This window comes from Drosophila virilis, chromosome X, assembly GCF_030788295.1.
Source record: "Drosophila virilis strain 15010-1051.87 chromosome X, Dvir_AGI_RSII-ME, whole genome shotgun sequence".
In the NCBI taxonomy this organism is placed as follows: domain Eukaryota; kingdom Metazoa; phylum Arthropoda; class Insecta; order Diptera; family Drosophilidae; genus Drosophila; species Drosophila virilis.
Window position 1 is genome coordinate 12,202,501 of NC_091543.1, and position 22,500 is coordinate 12,225,000.

The window sequence follows — 22,500 nt, forward strand, 5'->3', positions numbered from 1 at the left end:
ATCGATGACCATTTAAGTCATTTGTTTTTATGCAATTCTTAAAGTTTATTTTGCAAATCACAAAGTTTTCGATTAAATGCTACACAAATAATAGACAAAAATTCATCTTTTCAGAGAAAATGAGAGTAAAAAAACAGTTTTAATGTTCGATAACGATAACGATAACGATAGCTGGCGTCATCGATTAATAATTTGAATAAATGCAGTTCTGGCTTTAATTGTTGCTCTTGTTGTAGTTGTTGGTTTTCATGCTGTTTCCGCCAGCTTAGAGCTTCTCGAGCAGAATGGAGGAGGCGCCGCCGCCGCCATTGCATATGGAGGCGCAGCCCAGTTCGCCGGCTTTGAGGGCATGCGCCAGATGGGTGACCAGACGGGCACCAGACATACCAATCGGATGGCCCAGGGAGACGGCGCCGCCATGAATATTCACCTTAGCCGGATCGATGTCCAGTTTGCGTATATTGGCCAGCACGACCACAGAGAATGCCTCATTGATCTCCCACATGGCGACATTCTCTTTGCGGACACCGGCACGTTCCAGCAGCTTGGGCACCGCCAATGCTGGCGCAATGGGGAAATCAATGGGATCCGTCTCGGCATCCTGGAAGGCGACAATGCGCGCCAATGGCTTGAGGCCAGCACACTTGGCCGCCTCGGCGGTCATCAGGACGACAGCGGCGCCGCCATCGTTCAGGGTCGAGGCATTGCCGGCGGTAACGGTGCCATTTTCCTTTTGGAACACCGTCGCGAGCTGGGCGAATTTCTCAAAATTGACGCGCTTGAATTCCTCATCCTCGGCAATGATCTGCTCCGGCTTGCGCTTAAGCTGAATCTTTACCGGGGCAATTTCATTGGCGAAGATTTTATCGCTCCAGGCCTGGGCCGAACGCTTGTAGGATTCAATGGCAAAGGCATCCTGCTCCTGGCGTGTCACCTGCATCTTCTTGGCGGTGTTCTCGGCACAGTTGCCCATATGGAACTTGTTGTACACATCCCAGAGGCCATCGAACACAATGCCATCGGTTAAATTGACACCGCCATAGGGCGTGGCACCGCGCTTCAAATAGTATGGCACATTCGACATGGACTCCATGCCGCCGGCAACAACGATCTCAGCCTGGCCGAGCATCAGCGACTGGGCGCCGAGCATTATTGATTTCATGCCCGAGGAGCACACCTTGTTGACGGTGGTGCAGCACACACTGGTCGGCAGGCCGGCAAAGATGGCTGCCTGACGTGCCGGCGCCTGGCCGAGTCCGGCGGACACAACATTGCCCATGATCACCTCGCTGACATCGCCCTTGCCAATGCCGGCACGCTGAATGGCCGCCTCGATGGCCGTGGCGCCCAGCTGTGAGGCCGTTAGCGGCGCCAGCTGGCTCTGGAAGCTGCCGATCGGTGTTCGTGCGGCGGACACAACAACAACATCGCTGATCTTTGAGCTGTAGCGACGCGCCTGGGCGCACAGCTGGCTTCTGGTTGCTTGCAACATGGCACTAGATTTATATAATCGACTTCCTGCTAGTATCGAACGATCACTGGAATTTTACTACCGGACCTGATCACACTTCCAATAATATTGAGGCTGAGAACCTGTTGCTATCCACTTGCGTAACGAGCCGATGGCGTGTGAGCAGCTGTTGCGGACAGTGTTGGAAAGTGTAAAGTGGAAAATGGCAAGTCGCTTGCTTGCAAGCTTTTCGTGTCCGTTCGTGTTTTTTTGTTTTTTTTTTTTGTGTTGCCAATTAATGCAGTTTTAGTATTTTTGCTTGTCATTGGGTTTTTATGCGTGCGTTGCTTTAATAAAGAATACGACAGAATTGTTAATACTCTGTTTTCAATTGCCGGCTAGAAACGATTCCGGTTTATCTTGGATTAAATTTTTTGTTAATCATTGCAAAAAATGGTTTAGTTTCATTTTTGAACTTAGTATTTTTCATGACAGATCAGTATACTTTCGGAGTAAAAATATGTTTGATTTGCTATTTAGTATTTTTTAAGACAAAGCTATATTTGTTCGGAATATGTGTAGAGTCACTCTTGAATATTAAATATATGGTAATGTGAGTAAAAATTAAAAAACCCAAAAAATAAAAACAATTGCCATCCGAATATATGATACCTGTAAAGCACAACAAATATGCCCAAATGCATAATATTCAATTTAAATAAACGTAGCGAACTTCACAACATGTTTTCTAGTATATTTATGGTATTTGAGCATTTGCGGTAGACGGTCACACACTTCTTGTAACTGCAAAACAATAACAAAAGCAGACGGCGGACAAACACTACTTTGCCGCCTGCCGCCAACCGACCGACCGACCGCCCGCCCGCCCGCGCGCTAACCGACAAGCATTCGCTCTCAAATTCCTGGTTCTGGTTCTGATTCTGGCTCCGTTTCTAGCCCGCTGCTGTGTTGCCAATTATCGTTGCATCCAGCCATCGCGTCGTCTTGGCCTTGTGTGTGTGTGTGTGTGTGTGTGTGTGTACGCGCAAGAACAGCGTTGATTAATTTTTTCTAACGTTGCGCCCATGTGAATCCACAGTATTTTTTTTTTTGTTTTGAAACTTTTCTAATGTGTAACTAACAGAAACACCAACAACACAGTGAACGCGACTAAAGCATGTGCATAGGTATAATTTATATTTACAAAAAAAAAGCAACAATAGGCACTCAGCATAAAATCAACTGAAGCGCGACAGGCACGGCAGTAGAGACGGACAGAGACGAGGCAGACAGACAGACCGACGGACGGACGGACGGACGGAGAAACAGACGGACAGGCAGCAGGGCAGGCGAAAACTGGCGCAGCGTGAAAGCGAGCGAGATAGCAAATAATCACATTGAAGCAATAATAAATACTGCACCAGATTTAAGCTAATTATAAGATACCAAGTTATAGTTCAAATTCAAATCAATACGCTGCGAAAATCCGAGTTGTGCTTATCACGCAACAGTAGCAGCAACAACAATAGCCAAAAAAGTATTACATACCAATACAAAGAAACGACGACCCACACGGACGAACGCACGCACGCATTGTTGCGCCCACTTCAAAACAAGAGCAAAAGAGCGCCAGCAACAACAACTTAACGAATATATAGATAGAGTGAGAGCAAGAGAGTGTGTGAGCGCAAAATCCCCGCGTCAATTTTAAGCTTCAACTTCGGCTTAAGCTTGCACGGCATCAGCAGCAACAACTACAACAAAAACAACAAGAGAGATAATCATGGTAAGTTTGCAGCTGACGTCGTCGCGCGCCTTTTTAGACTAACACCAAATGCGGCAATGGCAGCAACAACACCCACACAGACGCAGTCGCCGTTGGCGGCGCAGCCTCGCTTGAATTCAAAAACATCAAATTCGTTTTCAGTTAACGCGCTGATTTGTTGCCCAACGGTTTTTCGTTTTTAATTAAGCGCAGCATTATTTGCATCTGTGTATGTGCCTTGTGATTGCTCTTGTTTTTGGACAGTACACAAATTATAGCTCAGTATAAACGGTTAATTGATTACTCATCACAGCAGCCGTAGTCTACCAGTCTATCAAAAGCGTGTAGTGCATTTAAACAGGGTGCCTCAGGATGTTAGAAAATTCACCACTTTTGTTTTACAAGCGTGACCCATTTTGATTACAATACACTTACATGTGTGTGTGTGTCTGTACGTATGTATGCATACCCCTCCGCGTCCCGCTGGCCATGCAGTTCACCTTTAATTTAGATAAGCGCATGAGCACATGAATTAGGTAAAATAAAATTGCCCCGTGTTTAATTTATGTGTGCATTGGAGGACATTTTCATTTGGGGGAACACCTGAAGTTGTGTGAATCATCAAGCGATGAAAATCAAATGCCGCAATAAATTTTAAATTTAGGTTTTGACTTAGCATAAAATGCTTTGCTCAGCATAATATGCAAATAATCTTTTGGTATTCGTAATGAATCTATAATGGAAATATGTCATTAAAAAAATGTCCCTTTTGGGAAATTTGTATACATTGTTCCCTGTTGATTTTAAAATTGCGAGTGACCACTGTAAACTCTTTCTCTCTCTCTCTGGTAAACTATTCGAATGGTCACTTGTTGTTTCTCTGTCTTCGAGCGTGGGAAGAACGAGTGCGACTTGAGCTCCTAACAGGAAATCCAAACTCTTTTTGCTGACAATGATATGATTCACAGCAAGTCGAAGATTAAATACCCTTGCAAATTTAAATATGTATAGATATATGAACCAATGAGACCAGGTTTTATGAAAATACACAAGAGGATAGGTCTTTATCGATGCGATATAGATATATATATATACTGATCAATAATATATGCATGTGTGTGTATACATGTAAGCATGCGGATGTGCATGCATACATGCACACATGCAGGGTCATGCATACATGCAATCATGTACATATAACTCTTGCACTTATGTAGATATATGCATACAAACATGTATGCAAACTATGTATGTATATGTATGTAAATGCACACACATGTATGCACACTTATGCAGTATACATGTAGGCACACTTATGTATACACATATATGTACATACATGCACATGCATTTATGTAGATATAGGCATACATACAAGCATGCATGCAAACTATATATGTATGTATGTACACATGCATGCATGCACACATAGGCATACACATGCATGCACGCATGCATACATACGTACAAACTGTTTATCGAAACCCTTTTTATAATCAACCTAATCCCTGGTTATCGATAACATTTCGAATGACTCAACAGCTTGTGAAGCTCCCCCACATTTGCATATGCATTATTAATTTAAATTTCGTTTTTTCTTGTTGTATATTGATGGGTTTTAAAAATCGATAGAGCCCCATGTCAGCTGGCGTAGTACCCATCGTATTTGCTGTCCCGATGATAATTCAGTGTACTTTATATATTTGTAGTAATCAGTCATTTGACTGTCTAAAAAACTCATCCACTCTAGTGGCTGCCTACAATTCCAACGGAAAGGAACTCAGTTAAGCAAACAAATTTCTCAGTTCTACATTTTCTATTTTTAAGTTTATGAAAATCCAACGTCTTAAACTGTTAATTCGAGAGGCTCCTGTTTGCCGTCACTTATCTCTAGCAGGAAAAAAAAAAAAACAAATCAAATCTCTAGCTCCTACTCTCTCTCTCTCTCTCCCCTCTCTCCAACTCCCTACACCCTCCCCCCCCCCCTCTCTCTCTCTCTCTCTCTGACCCTCTCTGTCTGCCTTTCTCTTAAACGTCTCTCACACTCACACTTTGATTCTCTCACAGAGCTCACCGATCGTAACGCGACGAGGCGCACAACAGGCCAAAATACAAACTCGCGCCATGGTCAAGTCGAAGTCGACGTCGACGTCGTCGTCATCGGCGACGGCGGCGGCGGCGGCAGCAGCAGCAGCAGCGAACGCAGCGACGGGGCCGAACGCCAACAGCAGCAACGGCGCCGGCAGCTGCGGTCCACGCAAACCGAGTCCAGCGCTTCAGGAGGCAAAACGTCGGGCGCGGAACATGCTCAAATCGCAGAACAACGGCACAGCCGCCCAGCTGGAGCCAGTTATCGATATCTTTCAGAATGTGAGTACATGTGCAATCTATCGATAACGATTGACTGACCGACTGACTGACCGACTGACTGACTGACTGATCAGTACACAGCTCAAACGTTTGTGTTTATTTTTCAATCAATTGCACTGAAACTTGCTTTGGAAGCTGTACGTAAACAACATTTAGAAGCATGCAATCGTTTATCGATTTTTAAAATCGATAAATCGCATTTAACCAAGTCGCATTCATCGGCGAGTTTCCCGTGCAATTGAGCGAAGTCGTCGCTGTTTATAGCCTTCTTAATGGAAATAGCCTTTTTCTTCTACCGCCCCCCCATTGACTCGCAGGCCCTCAACGCGAAGAGCATGCATCGTGGCCCCACCGCGCTCATCTATGATGAGACCATGAGCGAGCATTGCTGCCTCTGGGACAGCACACATCAGGAGCGACCCGAACGCTTTACGCGCACCCTGGAGCGGTGAGTGGAACCCAAACACAATCACATTGCGATATCCTTCAAATAATCTCTCTGTGTATAGATGTCGCGAGCTGAAGCTAGTGGAGCGTTGCCTGCAGCTAAACTCCCGTCTGGCGACAAAGGACGAAATCCTGAAGCTACACTCAATGGAGCATTACGAGCGACTGGAGCAGACGTCGGCCGTGCACGATGCGGAGGCTATGGAGGAGCTAAGCTCCCATTATGACGCCATCTACATACATCCGGTAAGAGGGGCTATCTATATGTATATTTATAGCTAAATGCAGCATCTTGAATAACTTCGGTCTCTATAGTCCGATATCTATGAAATTTGCAGTGCTTAAGTATGGCATATAAAAGTGTGTATATACCAAGTTTCCAGTATGTAGCATCTATAATCTTCGAGTGATGTTTGGATCGCCAAATGGGTTCCGGGTATTAAAATAACTGGAGATTGGGTTTGTTGTTGCGCCTGAAACCGGTTATCAAACAAACGCAATCAGTTCTAATGCGATTGCAAGCGCAAACCAACCGAGCGTGAATTAAATTTCACATAGAAAGATTAGATAGTTTATATACGTATATATACATATATATATATATATATATATATATATAAGTATTTCCAACTCAAAGTGCAGCTGATCTGTGTGGCTTATCTATGCCGCTGTGAGATGAATTTTAGATGGTAGCTGCGATCTGTACGATCCCATTGCATCTATTATATATTGACTATACATTATCAATAAATCGATATGCATATTTAATTAGAATGCTTCGGTTCCGATTCCAGAACTGATTCTTATTTGCACAAATTATTTTAATTGTAATTATATTTTTCACAAATCCGTTTGCAATCTGCAAAATTTATTCCACAGACTAGATTAGACGACGTAAATATAAAATGCATATTTAAAGAATATTTTCATTTGGCATCTGACTGCGAATAAAATGTATCTACACACATTTAATTCTCAGCAGAATATTCCCGATAACTTTGTGTGATAATTGGAATATGATAATGTTCATAGGGTATATAAGAAAGCACTTACCAAATGTTGCAGAGTTTACACGTAGAGATCCTGAGATTTATAAAGATTTTTGCCATAAACCTTCAATAAAACTCAATTTCCTCGAGAACTTTCGGGCATATTTAGAATATGATGCAAGCATAATCTACATAGGATATATAAGAAACCACATACCAAATATTCCAGGCCCAACTGCCAAAGATCCTGAGATACTCCGAGATTAAAACTTAAACTAAAACAAACATAATTTATATAATTCTTTTAATATTTGATACTTGCGCTTGGATATATTTTCTCATGCTTCCTCTCTCTCTCTCTCTTTCTCTCTCTCTCTCTGTCTCTGTCCATGTGGACAGTCCACGTTCAGGCTGTCGCTCTTGGCCAGCGGCTCGACCATAGAGCTGGTGGAGCAGCTGCTGCTGGGTAAGGCGCAGAATGGCATGGCCATAATACGACCGCCGGGCCATCATGCGATGAAGTCGGAATTCAATGGTTATTGCTATTTTAATAATGTGGCGCTTGCTGCACAGCATGCTCTCGATGCGCACCAGCTGCAGCGCATCCTGATTATCGACTACGATGTGCATCATGGCCAGGGTACGCAGCGCTTCTTCTATAACGATTCCAGGTGCGTTTTCCACACAAATACCTCGCGTATCCCTAACTCTATTGTTCGCTTTCCATTTGCAGGGTCTTGTATTTCTCGATACATCGCTATGAGCACGGCAGCTTCTGGCCGAATCTGCAGGAATCGGATTACCATGCGATTGGCGCTGGCTCCGGCACCGGCTACAATTTCAATGTGCCGCTGAATGCCAAGGGCTTGGGCAATGGCGATTATATGGCCATATTCCAGCAGCTGCTGCTGCCGGTTGCCATGGAATATCAGCCGGAGCTGATTATTGTCTCGGCCGGCTATGATGCGGCCCTGGGCTGCCCGGAGGGTGAGATGGAGGTGACGCCCGCCTGCTATCCGCATCTGCTCAATCCGCTGCTGCATTTGGCCAATTGCCGTGTTGCCGTTGTGCTCGAGGGCGGCTACTGTGTGGAATCGTTGTCCGAGGGCGCCGCCTTGACGCTGCGCGCCCTGCTGGGTGATCCGTGCCCGGCGCTGGTGGAGCCGCTGCAGTTGCCCAGCCCGGTGCTGCGCGAGGCCCTGCTCAACTGCATCTATGTGCATCGTCCGTACTGGCGCTGCCTGCAGCTGCAGCAGACCTATACGCCCGGCGAACTGCAGTCGGCCAGCACGATTCCGTTGCATCGCGTGCAGCGCATTTGGCTGGGCGGCCCGCCGCCAGCGCCAGATCAGCGCTATCCGACGCGCGGCACCTCCGCCCAGCTGAGTGCCGCTGTTGTCGCCAGCAATGCGTCCCGTTTGAGTTTGTTGCGCGCCGAGACGCAGCTGTCGGTGCCGCCGGTGCGTGTTTGTTATGCCTACGATGCCCAAATGTTGCAGCATTTCAATTTGCACGATGCCACCCATCCGGAGCAGCCGATGCGCATACGTCAGATCCATCAGATGCACGAGGACTATCAGCTGCTGGATCGGATGCAGCAGCTGGCGGCGCGCGCCGCCACCACGGACGAGGTGTGCCTGGCCCATACGCGCGCCCATGTCAATTCGGTGCGTCGCCTGCTGGGTCGCAGCGTTGAGGAACTGCAGCAAGTGGGCGCCGGCTACAATTCGGTGTACCTGCATCCGCGCACCTTCGAGTGCGCCATACTAGCCTCCGGCGCCGTACTCCAGGCGGTCGATAGCGTACTGCGCGGCCAATCCCGCAGCGGCATCTGCAATGTTCGACCGCCGGGCCATCACGCCGAACCGGATCAGCCGCACGGCTTTTGCATATTCAATAATGTGGCCATTGCGGCCCAGTATGCGATACGGGAATATGCACTCGAGCGCATCCTCATTGTCGACTGGGATGTTCACCATGGCAACGGCACACAGCACATCTTTGAGTCCAATCCCAAGGTGCTCTACATAAGTGTTCATCGCTACGAGCATGGCGCCTTCTTTCCCAAGGGTCCCGCCGGCAACTACGATGTCGTGGGCAAGAATGCCGGCCGTGGCTTCAATGTCAATATTCCCTGGAATAAGGTGAGTGCGACAGCTCCATGCGCTCCATCTAATCGCTCCTCAAGAAGAAACTGGAATATAAGTGGAAACTTAAAATCGCATACTCTACTTTACCTGTTTGACTTTTGCAGAAGGGCATGGGCGATCTGGAGTACGCATTGGCCTTTCAGCAGCTAATCCTGCCCATCGCCTACGAGTTCAATCCGCAGCTGGTGCTCGTCTCGGCCGGCTTCGATGCGGCCATTGGGGATCCGTTGGGCGGCTGCAAGGTGACACCGGAGGGCTACGGCCTGTTCACCCATTGGCTGTCGGCCTTGGCCGGCGGTCGGATCATCGTCTGCCTGGAGGGCGGCTACAATGTCAACTCCATATCGTATGCGATGACCATGTGCACTAAAACGCTGCTGGGCGATCCGGTGCCGACGCCCCAATTCGCAACGACCGCACACCAACGCTCACCGACGGTGGCCTTCCAGAGCTGCGTGGAGACGCTGCAGCTGTGCGTGGAACAGCAGCGTCATCATTGGAAGTCGCTCGTCTTTGGCTGCAAGCTGCCCCAATTCGTTTTGGGCGAAAACAATAACGAGGATTTTCTTGCTGCTACCATGGACCGATTGAGTATATCAAATGACGATCCACTCGGCGCCGCCGGCGGCGATATCGACGCACAGCCCGATCCCGGCCAGGACCGGCCCAGCGGCAGCAAGCCCAAAGTCAAGGTAAAAACGCTCAGCGAGTTTATGGCCGAGCACAAGGAGGTACGAGCAACTGACCACCACACACACACACACACACACACACACACACACACACACACACACACACACACACACACACACACACACAGACACACACACACACACAAATATCAAAGACAATATAAATACCAAGTCGAATAACGCACGTTGTTGCCATTTTCTAGCTAAATCTGGCTACTTTTTGCATAGTTTATAGCTGCATCAAACATAAAAAAACAAAGTTCTATTTATTGGCTCATTTAGAGCTAAATATGACTATTTTCTAGCTAAAGGTTTGATTTGGACCATTTCACAGCGTAGCTAAATAAGGCTACTTAATGCTTAATATATATATATTTGTAGAAATTGACTGATTTCTAGCAAAAGCTGGCAAATTTTGAGCTGATTTTGGCTAATTTCATAGCTAATATCAGCTATTTGAAAGCTGTATTCGGCTAATTTATAGCTAAATCAAACTATTTTTAGCTGAAATTGTTTAGTTTTAGATATGTCTTGTCTAAAACTGTTTAAATTTGCAGCTGCCAGCAATTCAGCTTACTTTCAAGCCGAATTAGCTATTATTATTATATGGGAAAATAGCCGAATTTGGCTAGAAAACAGCTAAGTCGGCAACACTGATCAAGCGGTTTAATATTTATATTGCCTTTGCACTCACACATAAACAGTTTTTTTTAGCAAACACTCTAATCTCATGTCTCTCTCTCACTCTCTCTCTCTCTCCCACCCTCTCTCCCTGTCAATTCGTTACCCCACTGTGTGCCTCTCCCTCTCTCTCTCTGCTACATTTCTTATTGGCCTGCTCTTGCCAGGCGCTCGAGCAGCAGGAAATGTTTGCCATTTATCCCCTCAAAAGCTGCCCACACTTGAGCCTGTTGCGTCCGGAGGAGGTGCCCAAATGTAAGCTAAACCCCAATATGCACTTCTCGCTCTGCCTCTTTCTCTCTCTCTCTCTCTTTTTGTCTTTCTCTTGCCATATATGTTTATCTCTCTCTTCCTTTTTGCTTTGTTAATTCTCGCTTGTGGCTGTGCTTGTGTTTTGCATCTTCTTCTTGTTTGTTTTTTCTTCTTTTTTTTTTACTGATCTTGTCTATGATAGAGCTTTATAGAAAACCCCACATAAGTACAGTTGTGTAGTATAGCTAGATGACAAGAATGCAACAGTTAGAAAAACGCTTAACGGTATAACAGTTTTTACATGTTTTTAGGTGTGTTAAATCAATACAACAGCTGTTATAAAAAGATATAGAAGCTGTGCGGCAGCAATGCAGCATATGTATAACAGTTGTATGATAGCAATGTTATAAAAATAGCTAAATAATGTATAACAGCTTTGAGAGCAATACAAAAGTTACATAAACGGTATAACAGTATGAGTGCATGCATGTCTGTTGCTTAACAGTTGTATAACAGTTAAAAACAATTGCTTTGCATGAAGCGAAAATCATCATTTATAACGGTCGTATAACAGTGTAGCTGTCGCCTAACAGTATAACAGTTTTAAATCGCCAACACCGCAAATTGTGAACGCCTTTCTTTCGTTGTATTTATTCTGTTTTCATCTGTTTCTCCTCTTTTTCTCTGGCACTTGCTTCCAGTATAACAACTGTATAACAGTTGACCTATTTTTGCCAGAATCGAACAATGTTTAAATGCTTTTCGTTGGCTTTTTGTCTTGTTATAAATATTGCGTGCTTTCTGTGCTACACATAATCCAAGAAATTTCCATATATTAATCTATTTATCTTAACCACCCAACTCCCCCAAACGCGCCACGCCCCCCTCAACGTGCAGCAATAAAAACAAACGGCGCATGCGGCGACTGCGCCTCAACGGTGGAGAATTGGGTATGCCTGAGCTGCCAGAGCATCGGCTGCGGTCGCTATATCAATGAGCACATGGAACAGCATTGCCGACGAGCCAAGCATCCGCTGGTCTTGAGCTTCAGCGATCTATCCGTGTGGTGCTACGAGTGCAGCGCCTATATCGATCATCCGCTGCTCTATGCCTATCAGAATCTGGCGCATCTGGACAAGTTCCAGGAGCCGATGGCCTGGACACATGGCTGCATGCAGCGCTCCGATGGCTGCTATCCGATCGAGGCGGAGCATCAGGACAACGACAGGAACAGCGACAGGGACAAGGACAAGGACAAGGACAAGGATAGCGGCTCCAGCAATACCAACAGCAGCAGCATTGGCAGCGGCTACTACATACAACTCGAGCGGAATAACTGACATTTGGTGGTGCGTGTGCTGGATGCCATTACGGATTACATGTGCACGCTGTGTCCGCCGCTGAGGCACATACTCCAGCTGCTTGTGGAGCACATGTGGCCGCTGCTGGAACGCATTTACCTCAAGCTGATTCAATATTTTCTGGCCCATTGAGGCACACACGGCACACGCACACACCGACCGACCAGGCACACCACGCACCGCATCTTCGCATCCTGTTAACCTGTTGTACCTTGGCATCCAGAATATTCTCCATCCAATATCCAAAATTCACACCGCTGAAGCTGAAGAAATGTTGCCGCATTAAATTAATTGTTTTTTTCCCCACAAAAGGGGGCGGCGGGGTGGGGCGTTCGCCAAAAAGGCTGCTGTGGCCCCCGATTCCGCCGGCTGCATCAGCTCCTGGGCGAGTGCCTTTCCCCAATCCCCTTGCCCTTACAATTACCTGTACCCAATCCCCAACCGCCCCCAACATATTGTATATGCATATAGAGATTGTTAAAAAATCACAAAAAAAAAAAAAAAACCAAAAACAAAAATGTTATCACTAATCATTAATTAACCAAGTACCAAGTAATAAAACAAGCGATCGATAAGCAATTTTTTGGCATAAAAAAAAAAAGGATTGTTTTAATCAAGGCTGCAAAATACGCTCTTAGGCCGAACCGGTTCTTGAAAAATGGTTCAAACCGAGGTGTTTCCTATATTACAACAGTTTGGACAGACGTCTCTCTCTCTCTCTCTCTCTCTCACACATACACACGCTCTCGCTCGTTCATTTGACTATTCACCACAGTAAGCTCAACATGACGCATGAGGCTTTGCCTTACTAATCAGGGCTAAACTCAGGTGTGGGCAGGGAACTTGTAGTCACATGACTTGTGGCCTGGCAGATGGAAGGATTTGTTTGGTTTGGTAAAAGAAAAAATATAGAAAAATCGAAAATAGTTCCAGATTCAACATATTCTTCCTTTTAGAGCTACATATATGATCTAGTAATCGGATATTGAGAAAATCCTGTATGATCAGCTTAATGATATAGTTTTTCGATCCGACCGATATATATATAACTGTAGGATCGGGAAGGTCGCCCTATAAAGGTTTACAGTTCGACAGTGATGCCACCTTTTGTCAATTTGGAACTCAGGGTTGAGAATCGAATCGTGTTTAGACTCTCCGGAGAGCATGTTATTTATTTAGTACAACAGCCGCCAAATAGTTGAAGCTGTTGAAATATTTGTTGTATGATGTTTTTTCATTTACTCTCCAACTGCTCGAGGACACGACGGCTCAGATGTATATTCGCTTAATTGAGCGACGAGTGGCCAATGTATAGCTGCAGACGGGGCACTTGCGGCTGACGCGCACCACCGCCAGGATGCAGGGATAGCAGAAGACGTGCCCACACGAGGTCGTCGCCGGCTGGCGGCCGGACACGCTCTCCAGGCAAATGGGACACTTGTGTGACGGCTCGTCGCCGTAATCGCTGGCGGTGATGTCGCGACCTCTTGGCTTATTTTGATCATGGCGCTGTGGAGCCGAGGCGCAAGGGGGATCCAAAGTGCATGCGGCAGTTGAGGCGGGTCCTGCAGATAGTCCTGAGGCTGGATGGAGAGCCGATGCTAGGCTGGGAGCCGGTGCAGAACAAGCATCCAAAGCGCGAGCCAAAGGCGTGGCAAAAACGGAAGCGATAGGCGGAGCTGGAGCCGGATCAGTAGCAGGAGCGGGAGCAGCGGCCGGTGCGGGCGGCGGTCCAGGAGCCGGTGCCGGGGCGGGAGCTGGTGCCGGGGCCGGAGCTGGTGCCGGTGCTGGCTCTGGAGCATCGTTATCGTCTTCAGGGAGATTGGCGAATGTCGGCAATGGGCGATGCATGCGGTCCGGCTCAAGTGCGCCAGCGGAGCGACGACGTGGATTATAAGATAGATCTACAATCAGAACGGGTTGATTGTTATTGGCAAGACGCTTACGATTGCCATTTGCTGGCAATGGATCATTTCCAGATGGCCAAACCATATCTGCAACAATGTGAAAGAAACTAAGAAGTGCTAAAAATGAACAGAACGAAAAGACCATGTCGGAAAATCATGTGTTATAGAAACCTTTGGTTTTTCTGCAAGTTGTTCGATGAGTTTTCGATAAGGATTTATTTTTTCTTTAACAAAGTCAAATTTTGTCTTTGCCAGAATAACTTGCAAAATGGATCGAATGAAAATCTCGTTTGACAAGCGCTTTGACAGTTTTCTAACCTCAATTATAAGCTGGACAAACAATTATGTATTTACCTATGTATGTATATCGAAAAGTGTTGCCACACTGCAGGATAATTGTAAATTCGCTGAGCAGCATTTGTTGGCCACAATGCAAATGCATTAGGTCCATTGCGCACGAAGAGACAAAGTTGTCAAAGAGCCGTTACTTTGCGCGTGCAGAGCACAGCGGCTTTCGGCGACTTTCTCTCTCTCTCTTTCTCTCTTGTTCAATAGCAAGAGTTTGCAATGCAGCTGAGCAGAGCAGCAAGCACCTCTGTCAAGAAACCGTTAGTTTGCGCCCACTCGGCAACACAACACAGAGCGCAACACACGATATTCACGGGCTTTACAACACACGCGCTCTGTCACTCTCTCGAGTATTTCTGTCCATGGTGAATTCGTGGCTTTACACCACAGCTTCGTCTGTTGCGCTCTCACTAGCGCAGTTCGAAAATAACGGCGCTTTGCATGCTACTTTCATGTGCGACGCATGTAAGAAAAGCAGCACTCTATATACTATACTGTACTTTCCCGCTCCGTAGCTCAAAGATGTGCAGGTGACTTAAGGCACGCGCACACATGCAAAACGAAGCATGTGCAGGCATGCGTACAAATGGACACGCGCCTTTTGCATATGCTTGCATACATGCACATGTACATGTCAAGCAGCTCAGTTCAAGGTCATGGGGAGGCCAAATGCTAAAACACATTTGCTGTACAAATGGCAGGCGGAGCTGGGCGAGGATTGCTTCGAGCCCCACAATGGCTACATGCACTGCACCTTGTGCAACAGATTGGTAACTCTTGAATAAACAAACCCAAAAAGTCGCCAGTTTTGTGCATATTAAAAGAACGGTTCTGCTTTTACAGTTAACTGCCAATCGGCGCGTGCAGCTAGTGCGGCATTTGCACTGCTCTGGCCACATGCAGAACGAGTTCCAGGCAGCAAAACACGAACAACAACAAAAGGGAAACAGTACAACAACAAATGCCGAAACGGATAGCTTTGTCGATGTTGTGGGCGTGTCGGACATTGAGGATGCGTCCCAAAATGAGCGCAGCTTTCAGCTGGACCTATGCGCCGCTTTGCGCTCTGCCAACATACCACTGTGCGTACTGGACAATGGGCGATTCCGGCAATTTCTGGGCAAATATACGCATCGGGCCATACCCGACGTTGCCGACATTTATTGGGCGTGCGTGTCAGAAATACAGACTAAATAAATTGAACGAAACTAAACTAGCCAATTAAATAGATATATGTACACAATGCAGCTTTCAATTTGCATGCTTCGAACGTTTCTGCTGCGGAATCGATTTGGCGATGGGCGCATTGCGTTTCTGTACGCGGGGCGTGGTGGCCAGTCTAGGGCGCGCAGATTCTTCGCTTGGGCTAAGACTAATAAAGTCTTCGGTGGACTCGCTATTGTCCTGGGCGGGCACACGCTTTCCCGAACGTTTAGCTATCGGCGGAGCACGCGCTGCTTTTGCTTGCCTTTGTTTGGGCCTTGGCCTGGGCTTGGTCTCACTTGTGTCCGATTCTCCCAGACTGTCGTCGCTGTCGTAGTCCGATTGTTGGATGTTGTCGTCACTCTCATTTCTGTCGCTGTCGCCGTCTGCATCACGACCGAACATCGGATCGGTTTCGCCGGCATCCTCATCGTATTCAATTGAGACATAGCTGCGATTCCTTAGCGACTCCAGTGCCTCGATGCGAGCGGCGATCCTGGCTGTTTTCTGTTTATCAATGCGGTCGCGAGTGTCCTCGTGCTGCCGGCTAAACTGCGTTGTATCCAGCAGGGACATACAGGTGGGACGGCAGTCTATGCTTGCGGATGTGATTAGCGACAGTTGCTTGCCAGGCAGATCGCAGCTCCACACCTTGATCTCGCCGACGCTGCAAGTGTTTAATTATCTCTTGAATACACATCACCAGCTTTAGTTGGATTATATAAAGTCGAGTGAACACGTAAATGGGTACGGAAGAAGGAATTCAACCAACCGGAGAGAAGGCGCTAGGCCAGTACATGGCCACATAGATTCGGCAGAGATGCCTCCTTTTGTGCATCAGGCATTTCGGGATATAATAATATCATCTATAAGGTAATAAACGGATCCTCCTTCTCGGAGAAATACCGCAGCTCGACGCTGTTCATCAGTCGGTCAGTTAGTCAAACCCGTAACACTCACCTGGAGATGCTAACCACCGTGTTGTGCATGAAGGATATGGCCTTGACGCGATTGCTGTGGCCGGGCAATATGTTGGGCTGTAAGCAGAAATGGAAAAATTAATTGAAGCCGGCGAGAAATCTATAAAATAGATATTTACGGCAGCCGTTTCATCGGAGTCCAACGAGATCCAAGCGATGGTGCCATTTTCGAGGCCCGCCACGCAGTTTTTATCATCCAGCCAGGTCGCACAGATGGGCTTCGATGGCATCTTGATTTGACGCATCACGCTGGCTGTTCCAATGTTCCAAATCTCAAAGGTAGCCGGCCCTGCCATGGAAAAGTAATTGCCTTCTGCCGACCAGGCCAGACAATCGGGTGAGCTGCCCAAGGAACGTTTGCTTTTCAGGTTTGTTCTGTACGCGATGCGTCCCTTGATCAAGTTCCATGTATTCAGCACCAGATCGGCGCCCAGAGATAGGCATAAACGGCTGCTCGGATGGCAAGCGACATGTGTGACGGCTTTGCCATTATGGGGCTTGGTCCATTCAGCTTCAGTTGACCAGTTGGCCAAGCGTGTGGCTATCAAATGCCCATCCTTGCTGCCCGACATCAAGTGCGACGCATCCGATGTGAAGACCAGCGTATTAACCGTGCTCGTGTGCATGTTAAGGACGTGCGCCTGTTTCCGTGTGCGCATATCATATACAAAGATGCGATCGTCAAGTCCGCCGGTGGCCACCAGGTGTCCGTGCACGGCCAGACACTTCACTGAGCCGTCGTGTGATCTGTCGGCAAAGGTCGCCTTCAACTGGATTTTGTCCGATCCTTTTTTGTCGCGACGCCAGGCCATTTGATAGCCCAATAGATATTCGTCGTAGGTGCCAACAATAATCTCAAATTGCGGCAGCATTGTCATTGATGTTTGTGTGAATTCAATATATAAAAACCAGCTCGAAGCGTACAAAAAACCAATAATTAGCAATAACTTTTTCTTTCTGAATGTATCCAAATAGTTATTGTTTCCAGCTTGCCGACTTCTACCAGAATTTGTCTGGCGCCTACACGTGCGACACTAGGCAAAACAATATTTGATAGCTGGGTATCGATACCTTGCGGAATTTATCGAAAGAAAAATGAACCTTGTTGCAGCCCTGTAACAATTCGACTATCGATTTGCAAATGAATAATAACATGCTTGCGTTGACTGTTCGTTTAAATTCAAATTAAAACAATTCAATACTATTTCACATATTTGCAATTATCAATAGGCATAACGAATATGACGAACTTAAAAAATTCAAAGTAGCTTGCATAGTAATATAAACAAAAATAGCCGGTCTTGCTTTGCTTTTTACAGTGTAATGTGGCAACGCTGCAGCGAAATTGCTAAAGCCTTACCACCATGGCCCCATTGCGTTGACTTGATGGACAAAATATAGGTATACAAGCAAAACTTCATGCGTACTCAAATTACAATTTTGTAGTATTAATAAGCATATGTAATACTGTATTCTAATGAAAACATCATGTTGTACTTTGTTTCGAAAGGTATGGCAGCCCTGTAGGCGCTATTTATAAAAAAAGAATTGCAGCCCTGGCCCGCTAATACAGCCCTGCTGGGCAAACGATTACAATTTTTATATGCCAAATTTAAGGCATAACTTTTTTTTTTTACTAAGAAAACGCAAACAAATCGACACAGTCAAAAAAGAAGCATTAATTGAAAGCAATTGCACAATTCTGCCTTATACAGAGATATAATTTAGGTTAAGCTAAAGGCTTTTATTTATATTAGGCGAGCCGCCGGCGTTTCGCAGGGCGCAACAGTAACAAATAAGCGCGTCGTTGGCCATGTCCAAAAACTCTGGGTAAGTGAGCAAAGCGCTGGGCAAAATGCGTATTAACTTCAATGTTAACAGGCGTGACCGCGACCGAGAGCGGGAGCGTGACAGGGATAGGGAGCGGGAACGTGACAAGCACTATGAGAGTCGCAGCGGGCGCGGCGACTACGACAATGGCAAATCTTCACGCAACGGAGGCAGTTTGAGCGGCAGTTCGCGCAGCGGCCGCGAGGAGCGTAAGCGGGTCAAGGAACCGGCCAAGGATAATGATCGGGGTCTGGGCCCGCGTCGCGATGAGAAGCGACGCAAGCGTTCTAGGTCGAAGGATTACGAAAAGGACAAGTAAGCGTTCATTGAGTTGAGCATATCAGAAACTCTCTTAATGCTATCTTTTGCAGACGACAGCTGGAGCGTGAGCGTGACAAGGACAAGGATCGCGAACGTGAGCGGGAACGTGAACGCGAGCGAGAGCGCGAAAGGGACAGAGAACGGGAGCGGCAGCGAGAACGGGATAAGGAGCGCGAAAGGGAGCGAGATCGTGAACGGGAACGGGATAAGGAGCGTGAGCGTGAACGCCAGCGCGAACTGGATATGCGTCGGGCCGCTGTGCCAGCTGCGCCTCTAGTAATACCTGTTGGCTCCTCCAGCAGCTCCACGGACAATGAGGAGGAGGAGGAAATTGACAAGGAGGAGCAACAGCGCCGCCTCGAACAGGAGATGATTAAGCGACGCGAACGCATTGAGCGCTGGCGTGCCGAGCGCAAACAGCGAGAGCAGGAGGCCGGCAAGCGAGATGTCAAGGCGCCGTTGGCGCCAACAGTGACCAAATCGGCTAAGAAATGGAGCCTCGAGGATGAGTCCGAAGAGGATGACAGCAATCCGGCGCCAATCATAGACACTGATGTCGGCAAAAAGGAGCCCGATTCGCCGCCATCCAAATTCCATAGCATACGCAAGCGTTTCGACGACGATCTGGTCGAGTCCAATTTTGCGCCGTTGAAGCGACCCACCTTTAGCAAGGTTCTGGGCATGGTACTGACATCGCCTGTTGTTGCAGCAACAACAACAACAACAACAGCAACTGCAGCAGCAACCACAACAACAACATCAACATCAACTGCAACAACAACTGCGACAGCAGCAGCCAAACCGGAGCCAACGGCAGACGAGGTCGTACAGCTAAAAGTGGAGGCATCCAAGGTTGAACAGCCAGCTGAAGTAAAGCCAGCAGTCGATCCGCCCAAGGAGGAGACACCCATGGTGACCGAGCCGGCGGCAGCAGCAGAAGCTGAGGAGCCCGAGGACGATGTCGATCCACTGGATGCGTACATGCAGGAGGTCAACAGGGAGATGCGCCGTGTCAATCATTTCGTTAGTCCTGCCAAGGCGCAGGGCGTCGTAATACTGACGGGCGTGGCCAAAAAGAAGACGAACACGGTAAAGAAGGGCGAACTAATTGAACAGAACATGGACAGCCTGGAGTACTCTAGCGAGGATGAGCTAGAGGATATACGCGACACGGCCGTCAATCTGGCCATGAAGCATCGCAAAGAGCTGGCCAAGATCGATCATTCCTCTGTCAGCTATGCTCCATTCCGTAAGAACTTCTACGTCGAGGTGCCCGAACTGGCGCGCATGACCAACTCCGAGGTGGACAAGTATCGCAGCGAGCTCGAGGGCGTCCAGGTCAAGGGCAAGGGCTGTCCCAAGCCGATCAAGGTAAGTGCTGTCCACATAAACACAATTGAATCTTATGCTAAACACGTTAAACACATTTGGACTTCTTGCAGACGTGGGCACAGTGCGGCGTTAGCAAGAAAGAGATGGACGTGCTGCGCAAGTTGGGCTTCGAGAAGCCAACGCCCATACAGTGCCAGGCGATACCGGCGATAATGTCTGGGCGTGATCTGATAGGTATTGCTAAAACTGGCAGTGGCAAGACGTTGGCATTCATTTTACCAATGTTTAGGCACATTCTGGACCAGCCGTCGCTGGAGGATGGCGATGGTGCAATTGCCATCATAATGGCGCCCACTCGCGAACTCTGCATGCAGATTGGGAAGGATATACGCAAATTTAGTCGCTCGCTGGGATTGCGGCCGGTTTGCGTTTATGGCGGCACCGGCATCTCCGAACAGATTGCCGAACTGAAACGTGGCGCCGAGATAATTGTCTGTACGCCCGGCCGCATGATCGATATGCTGGCAGCAAATTCTGGACGTGTCACCAATCTGCGACGCGTCACCTATGTTGTCCTGGATGAGGCGGATCGCATGTTTGACATGGGCTTCGAGCCGCAGGTGATGCGCATTATTGATAATGTCCGTCCAGATCGACAGACAGTCATGTTTAGCGCCACATTTCCACGCCAAATGGAGGCATTGGCCCGTCGCATACTTAAGAAGCCCGTCGAGGTGATCGTCGGCGGACGATCTGTTGTCTGCAAGGATGTCGAACAGAATGTGGTCATACTGAGCGATGAGGCGAAGTTCTTTAAACTGCTCGAGCTGCTCGGTGTCTATCAGGAGACGGGCAGCATTATTGTCTTTGTCGATAAGCAGGAGAATGCGGACATTCTGTTGCGCGATCTAATGAAGGCATCCTATCCGTGCATGAGCCTGCATGGCGGCATCGATCAGTTTGATCGCGACTCGACCATTATTGACTTCAAGTCCGGCAAGGTGCGTTTGCTGATAGCCACCTCGGTAGCGGCGCGCGGCCTCGATGTCAAGGATCTCATCCTGGTGGTCAACTATGATGTGCCCAATCATTACGAGGACTATGTGCACAGGTAAGTGTAGCGACATCTAGCGATAATCAGAAGATCTCACTTACCGCATCTCATCTATCCTTGCAGATGCGGACGCACTGGCCGCGCTGGCAATAAGGGCAGCGCCTATACATTCATCACGCCAGAGCAGTCACGGTATGCGGGCGATGTGATACGAGCCTTGGATCTATCTGGCACACCTGTGCCGCCCGATCTGCAGACCCTGTGGAACGACTATAAGGCGGCGCAGGAGGCGGAGGGCAAGACGGTGCATACTGGCGGCGGCTTCAGTGGCAAAGGCTTCAAATTCGATGAACAGGAATTCAATGCGGTCAAGGAGAGCAAAAAGTTGCAAAAGGCTGCGCTCGGCCTGGCCGATTCCGATGATGAGGAGGACATCGAACAGGATATCGATCAGCAGATCGAGCAAATCTTTGCCGCCAAACGTACCGTCAAGGATACCTCGCTGGCCGGCACAGCTCTGGCCGCGGCCAATGCCGTTGTGAATGCCCTCAGTGCAGTTATCACATCGCCCTTGAATGTCGCCCAGCAGCAGCAGCAACAACAACAGCAACAACAGCAGCAACAGCAGCAGCAGCAACAACAACAACAGCAACAGCAGCTGGCCACTGCTGTGGCCATGGGCTCCGACAAGCTGGAGCTGGCCAAACGTTTGGCGTCCAAGATAAGCAGCAGCCGTAATCTGGACACAAAGGCTACACAGGCGGCCGCCGAGTCGATATTGAAGGGCCAGTCGGGCGTTGGTACCGCACAGCCCATGCTGACGGCACGCACCGTGGTTGAGCAGCTGGCCGCCAAGCTGAATAACAAGCTTAATTATCAGCCCAAGGAGGATGAGGAGGGGCTGGCGGCGCTGATGGGCACCAACAGCAATTCGTTTACCAAATACGAAGAGGAGCTGGAGATTAATGATTTTCCGCAACAGGCACGCTGGAAGGTTACGTCCAAGGAGGCACTGGCCCAAATCTCCGAATACTCGGAGGCTGGTCTGACAGTGCGTGGAACCTATGTGCCTCAGGGCAAGAATCCGCCCGAGGGTGAACGCAAGCTCTATTTGGCCATCGAGAGCTGTAGCGAACTGGCCGTGCAGAAGGCCAAGCGCGAAATAACGCGCCTCATCAAGGAGGAGCTGCTGAAGCTCAGCTCGGCCCATCATGTGTTCAACAAGGGTCGCTACAAGGTCGTCTAGAGTTTGTTGTAAATGCCCGGGGACTCAATTGAATTACTAAATACCACCATGTCGCCAACTGCCAAGAATCGTGTATACACTATATATAGACTATCTATTCTCTTGGCCACAAAAAAAAAAAA

The 22,500-nt window shown here is 47.9% G+C and overlaps 6 protein-coding genes across 10 annotated transcripts in view; 3 read left to right on the forward strand and 3 right to left on the reverse strand.

The window, feature by feature from the left end:
* Positions 1-120: 120 nt before the first annotated feature.
* Positions 121-1,728, reverse strand: Acat1 (Acetyl-CoA acetyltransferase 1). The gene has a single exon (XM_002057338.4). The coding sequence runs from the start codon at positions 1,490-1,492 to the stop codon at positions 266-268; it is 1,227 nt and encodes a 408-aa protein (XP_002057374.1). The 5' UTR covers positions 1,493-1,728; the 3' UTR covers positions 121-265.
* Positions 1,729-2,266: 538 nt separating this feature from the next.
* HDAC6 (histone deacetylase 6) lies at positions 2,267-12,675 on the forward strand. 4 transcript variants are annotated; one of them, XM_002057339.4, is made up of 9 exons: positions 2,269-3,236; positions 5,283-5,585; positions 5,903-6,033; positions 6,095-6,278; positions 7,421-7,692; positions 7,755-9,165; positions 9,276-9,902; positions 10,712-10,799; positions 11,694-12,675. In XM_002057339.4, exons 1-9 carry the CDS (start codon positions 3,234-3,236, stop codon positions 12,134-12,136), a joined length of 3,462 nt encoding a protein of 1,153 aa, XP_002057375.3. In that variant the 5' UTR covers positions 2,269-3,233; the 3' UTR covers positions 12,137-12,675. The 4 variants fall into 4 exon arrangements, with proteins under 4 accessions (XP_032295810.1, XP_032295811.1, XP_002057375.3 ...); XM_032439918.2 differs by having other exon boundaries at positions 9,276-9,863; XM_032439919.2 differs by lacking the exon at positions 10,712-10,799 and having other exon boundaries at positions 2,267-3,236; positions 11,694-11,837.
* On the reverse strand, positions 12,159-14,705 carry LOC6633853 (nematocyst expressed protein 3-like). Of its 2 annotated transcripts, none has more exons than XM_002057340.4 (2): positions 14,236-14,705; positions 12,159-14,151 (listed from the first exon to the last, which is right to left on the reverse strand). In XM_002057340.4, the coding sequence occupies exon 2, from the start codon at positions 14,147-14,149 to the stop codon at positions 13,427-13,429; it is 723 nt and encodes a 240-aa protein (XP_002057376.2). In that variant the 5' UTR covers positions 14,150-14,151; positions 14,236-14,705; the 3' UTR covers positions 12,159-13,426. The 2 variants fall into 2 exon arrangements, with proteins under 2 accessions (XP_002057376.2, XP_015025424.1); XM_015169938.3 differs by having other exon boundaries at positions 12,159-14,171.
* A 138-nt stretch (positions 14,706-14,843) lies between these two features.
* On the forward strand, positions 14,844-15,628 carry LOC6633854 (uncharacterized). The gene is made up of 2 exons (XM_002057341.4): positions 14,844-15,182; positions 15,256-15,628. The coding sequence occupies exons 1-2, from the start codon at positions 14,979-14,981 to the stop codon at positions 15,607-15,609; spliced, it is 558 nt and encodes a 185-aa protein (XP_002057377.2). The 5' UTR covers positions 14,844-14,978; the 3' UTR covers positions 15,610-15,628.
* Positions 15,517-17,643, reverse strand: LOC6633855 (p21-activated protein kinase-interacting protein 1-like). The gene is made up of 3 exons (XM_002057342.4): positions 16,715-17,643; positions 16,576-16,652; positions 15,517-16,282 (listed from the first exon to the last, which is right to left on the reverse strand). Exons 1-3 carry the CDS (start codon positions 17,471-17,473, stop codon positions 15,664-15,666), a joined length of 1,455 nt encoding a protein of 484 aa, XP_002057378.2. The 5' UTR covers positions 17,474-17,643; the 3' UTR covers positions 15,517-15,663.
* Positions 17,644-18,167: 524 nt separating this feature from the next.
* Positions 18,168-22,500, forward strand: part of Prp5 (pre-mRNA processing factor 5) — a 4,689-nt gene continuing 356 nt past the window's right edge. The window contains 7 exon segments of the mRNA XM_002057343.4: positions 18,168-18,425; positions 18,477-18,740; positions 18,797-20,117; positions 20,189-21,189; positions 21,256-21,713; positions 21,716-21,794; positions 21,796-22,500. The exon segment at positions 21,796-22,500 is cut by the window's right edge and continues 356 nt beyond it. Coding sequence (XP_002057379.3) covers positions 18,409-18,425; positions 18,477-18,740; positions 18,797-20,117; positions 20,189-21,189; positions 21,256-21,713; positions 21,716-21,794; positions 21,796-22,378 — 3,723 coding nt within the window. The 5' untranslated portion in view covers positions 18,168-18,408 and the 3' untranslated portion in view covers positions 22,379-22,500.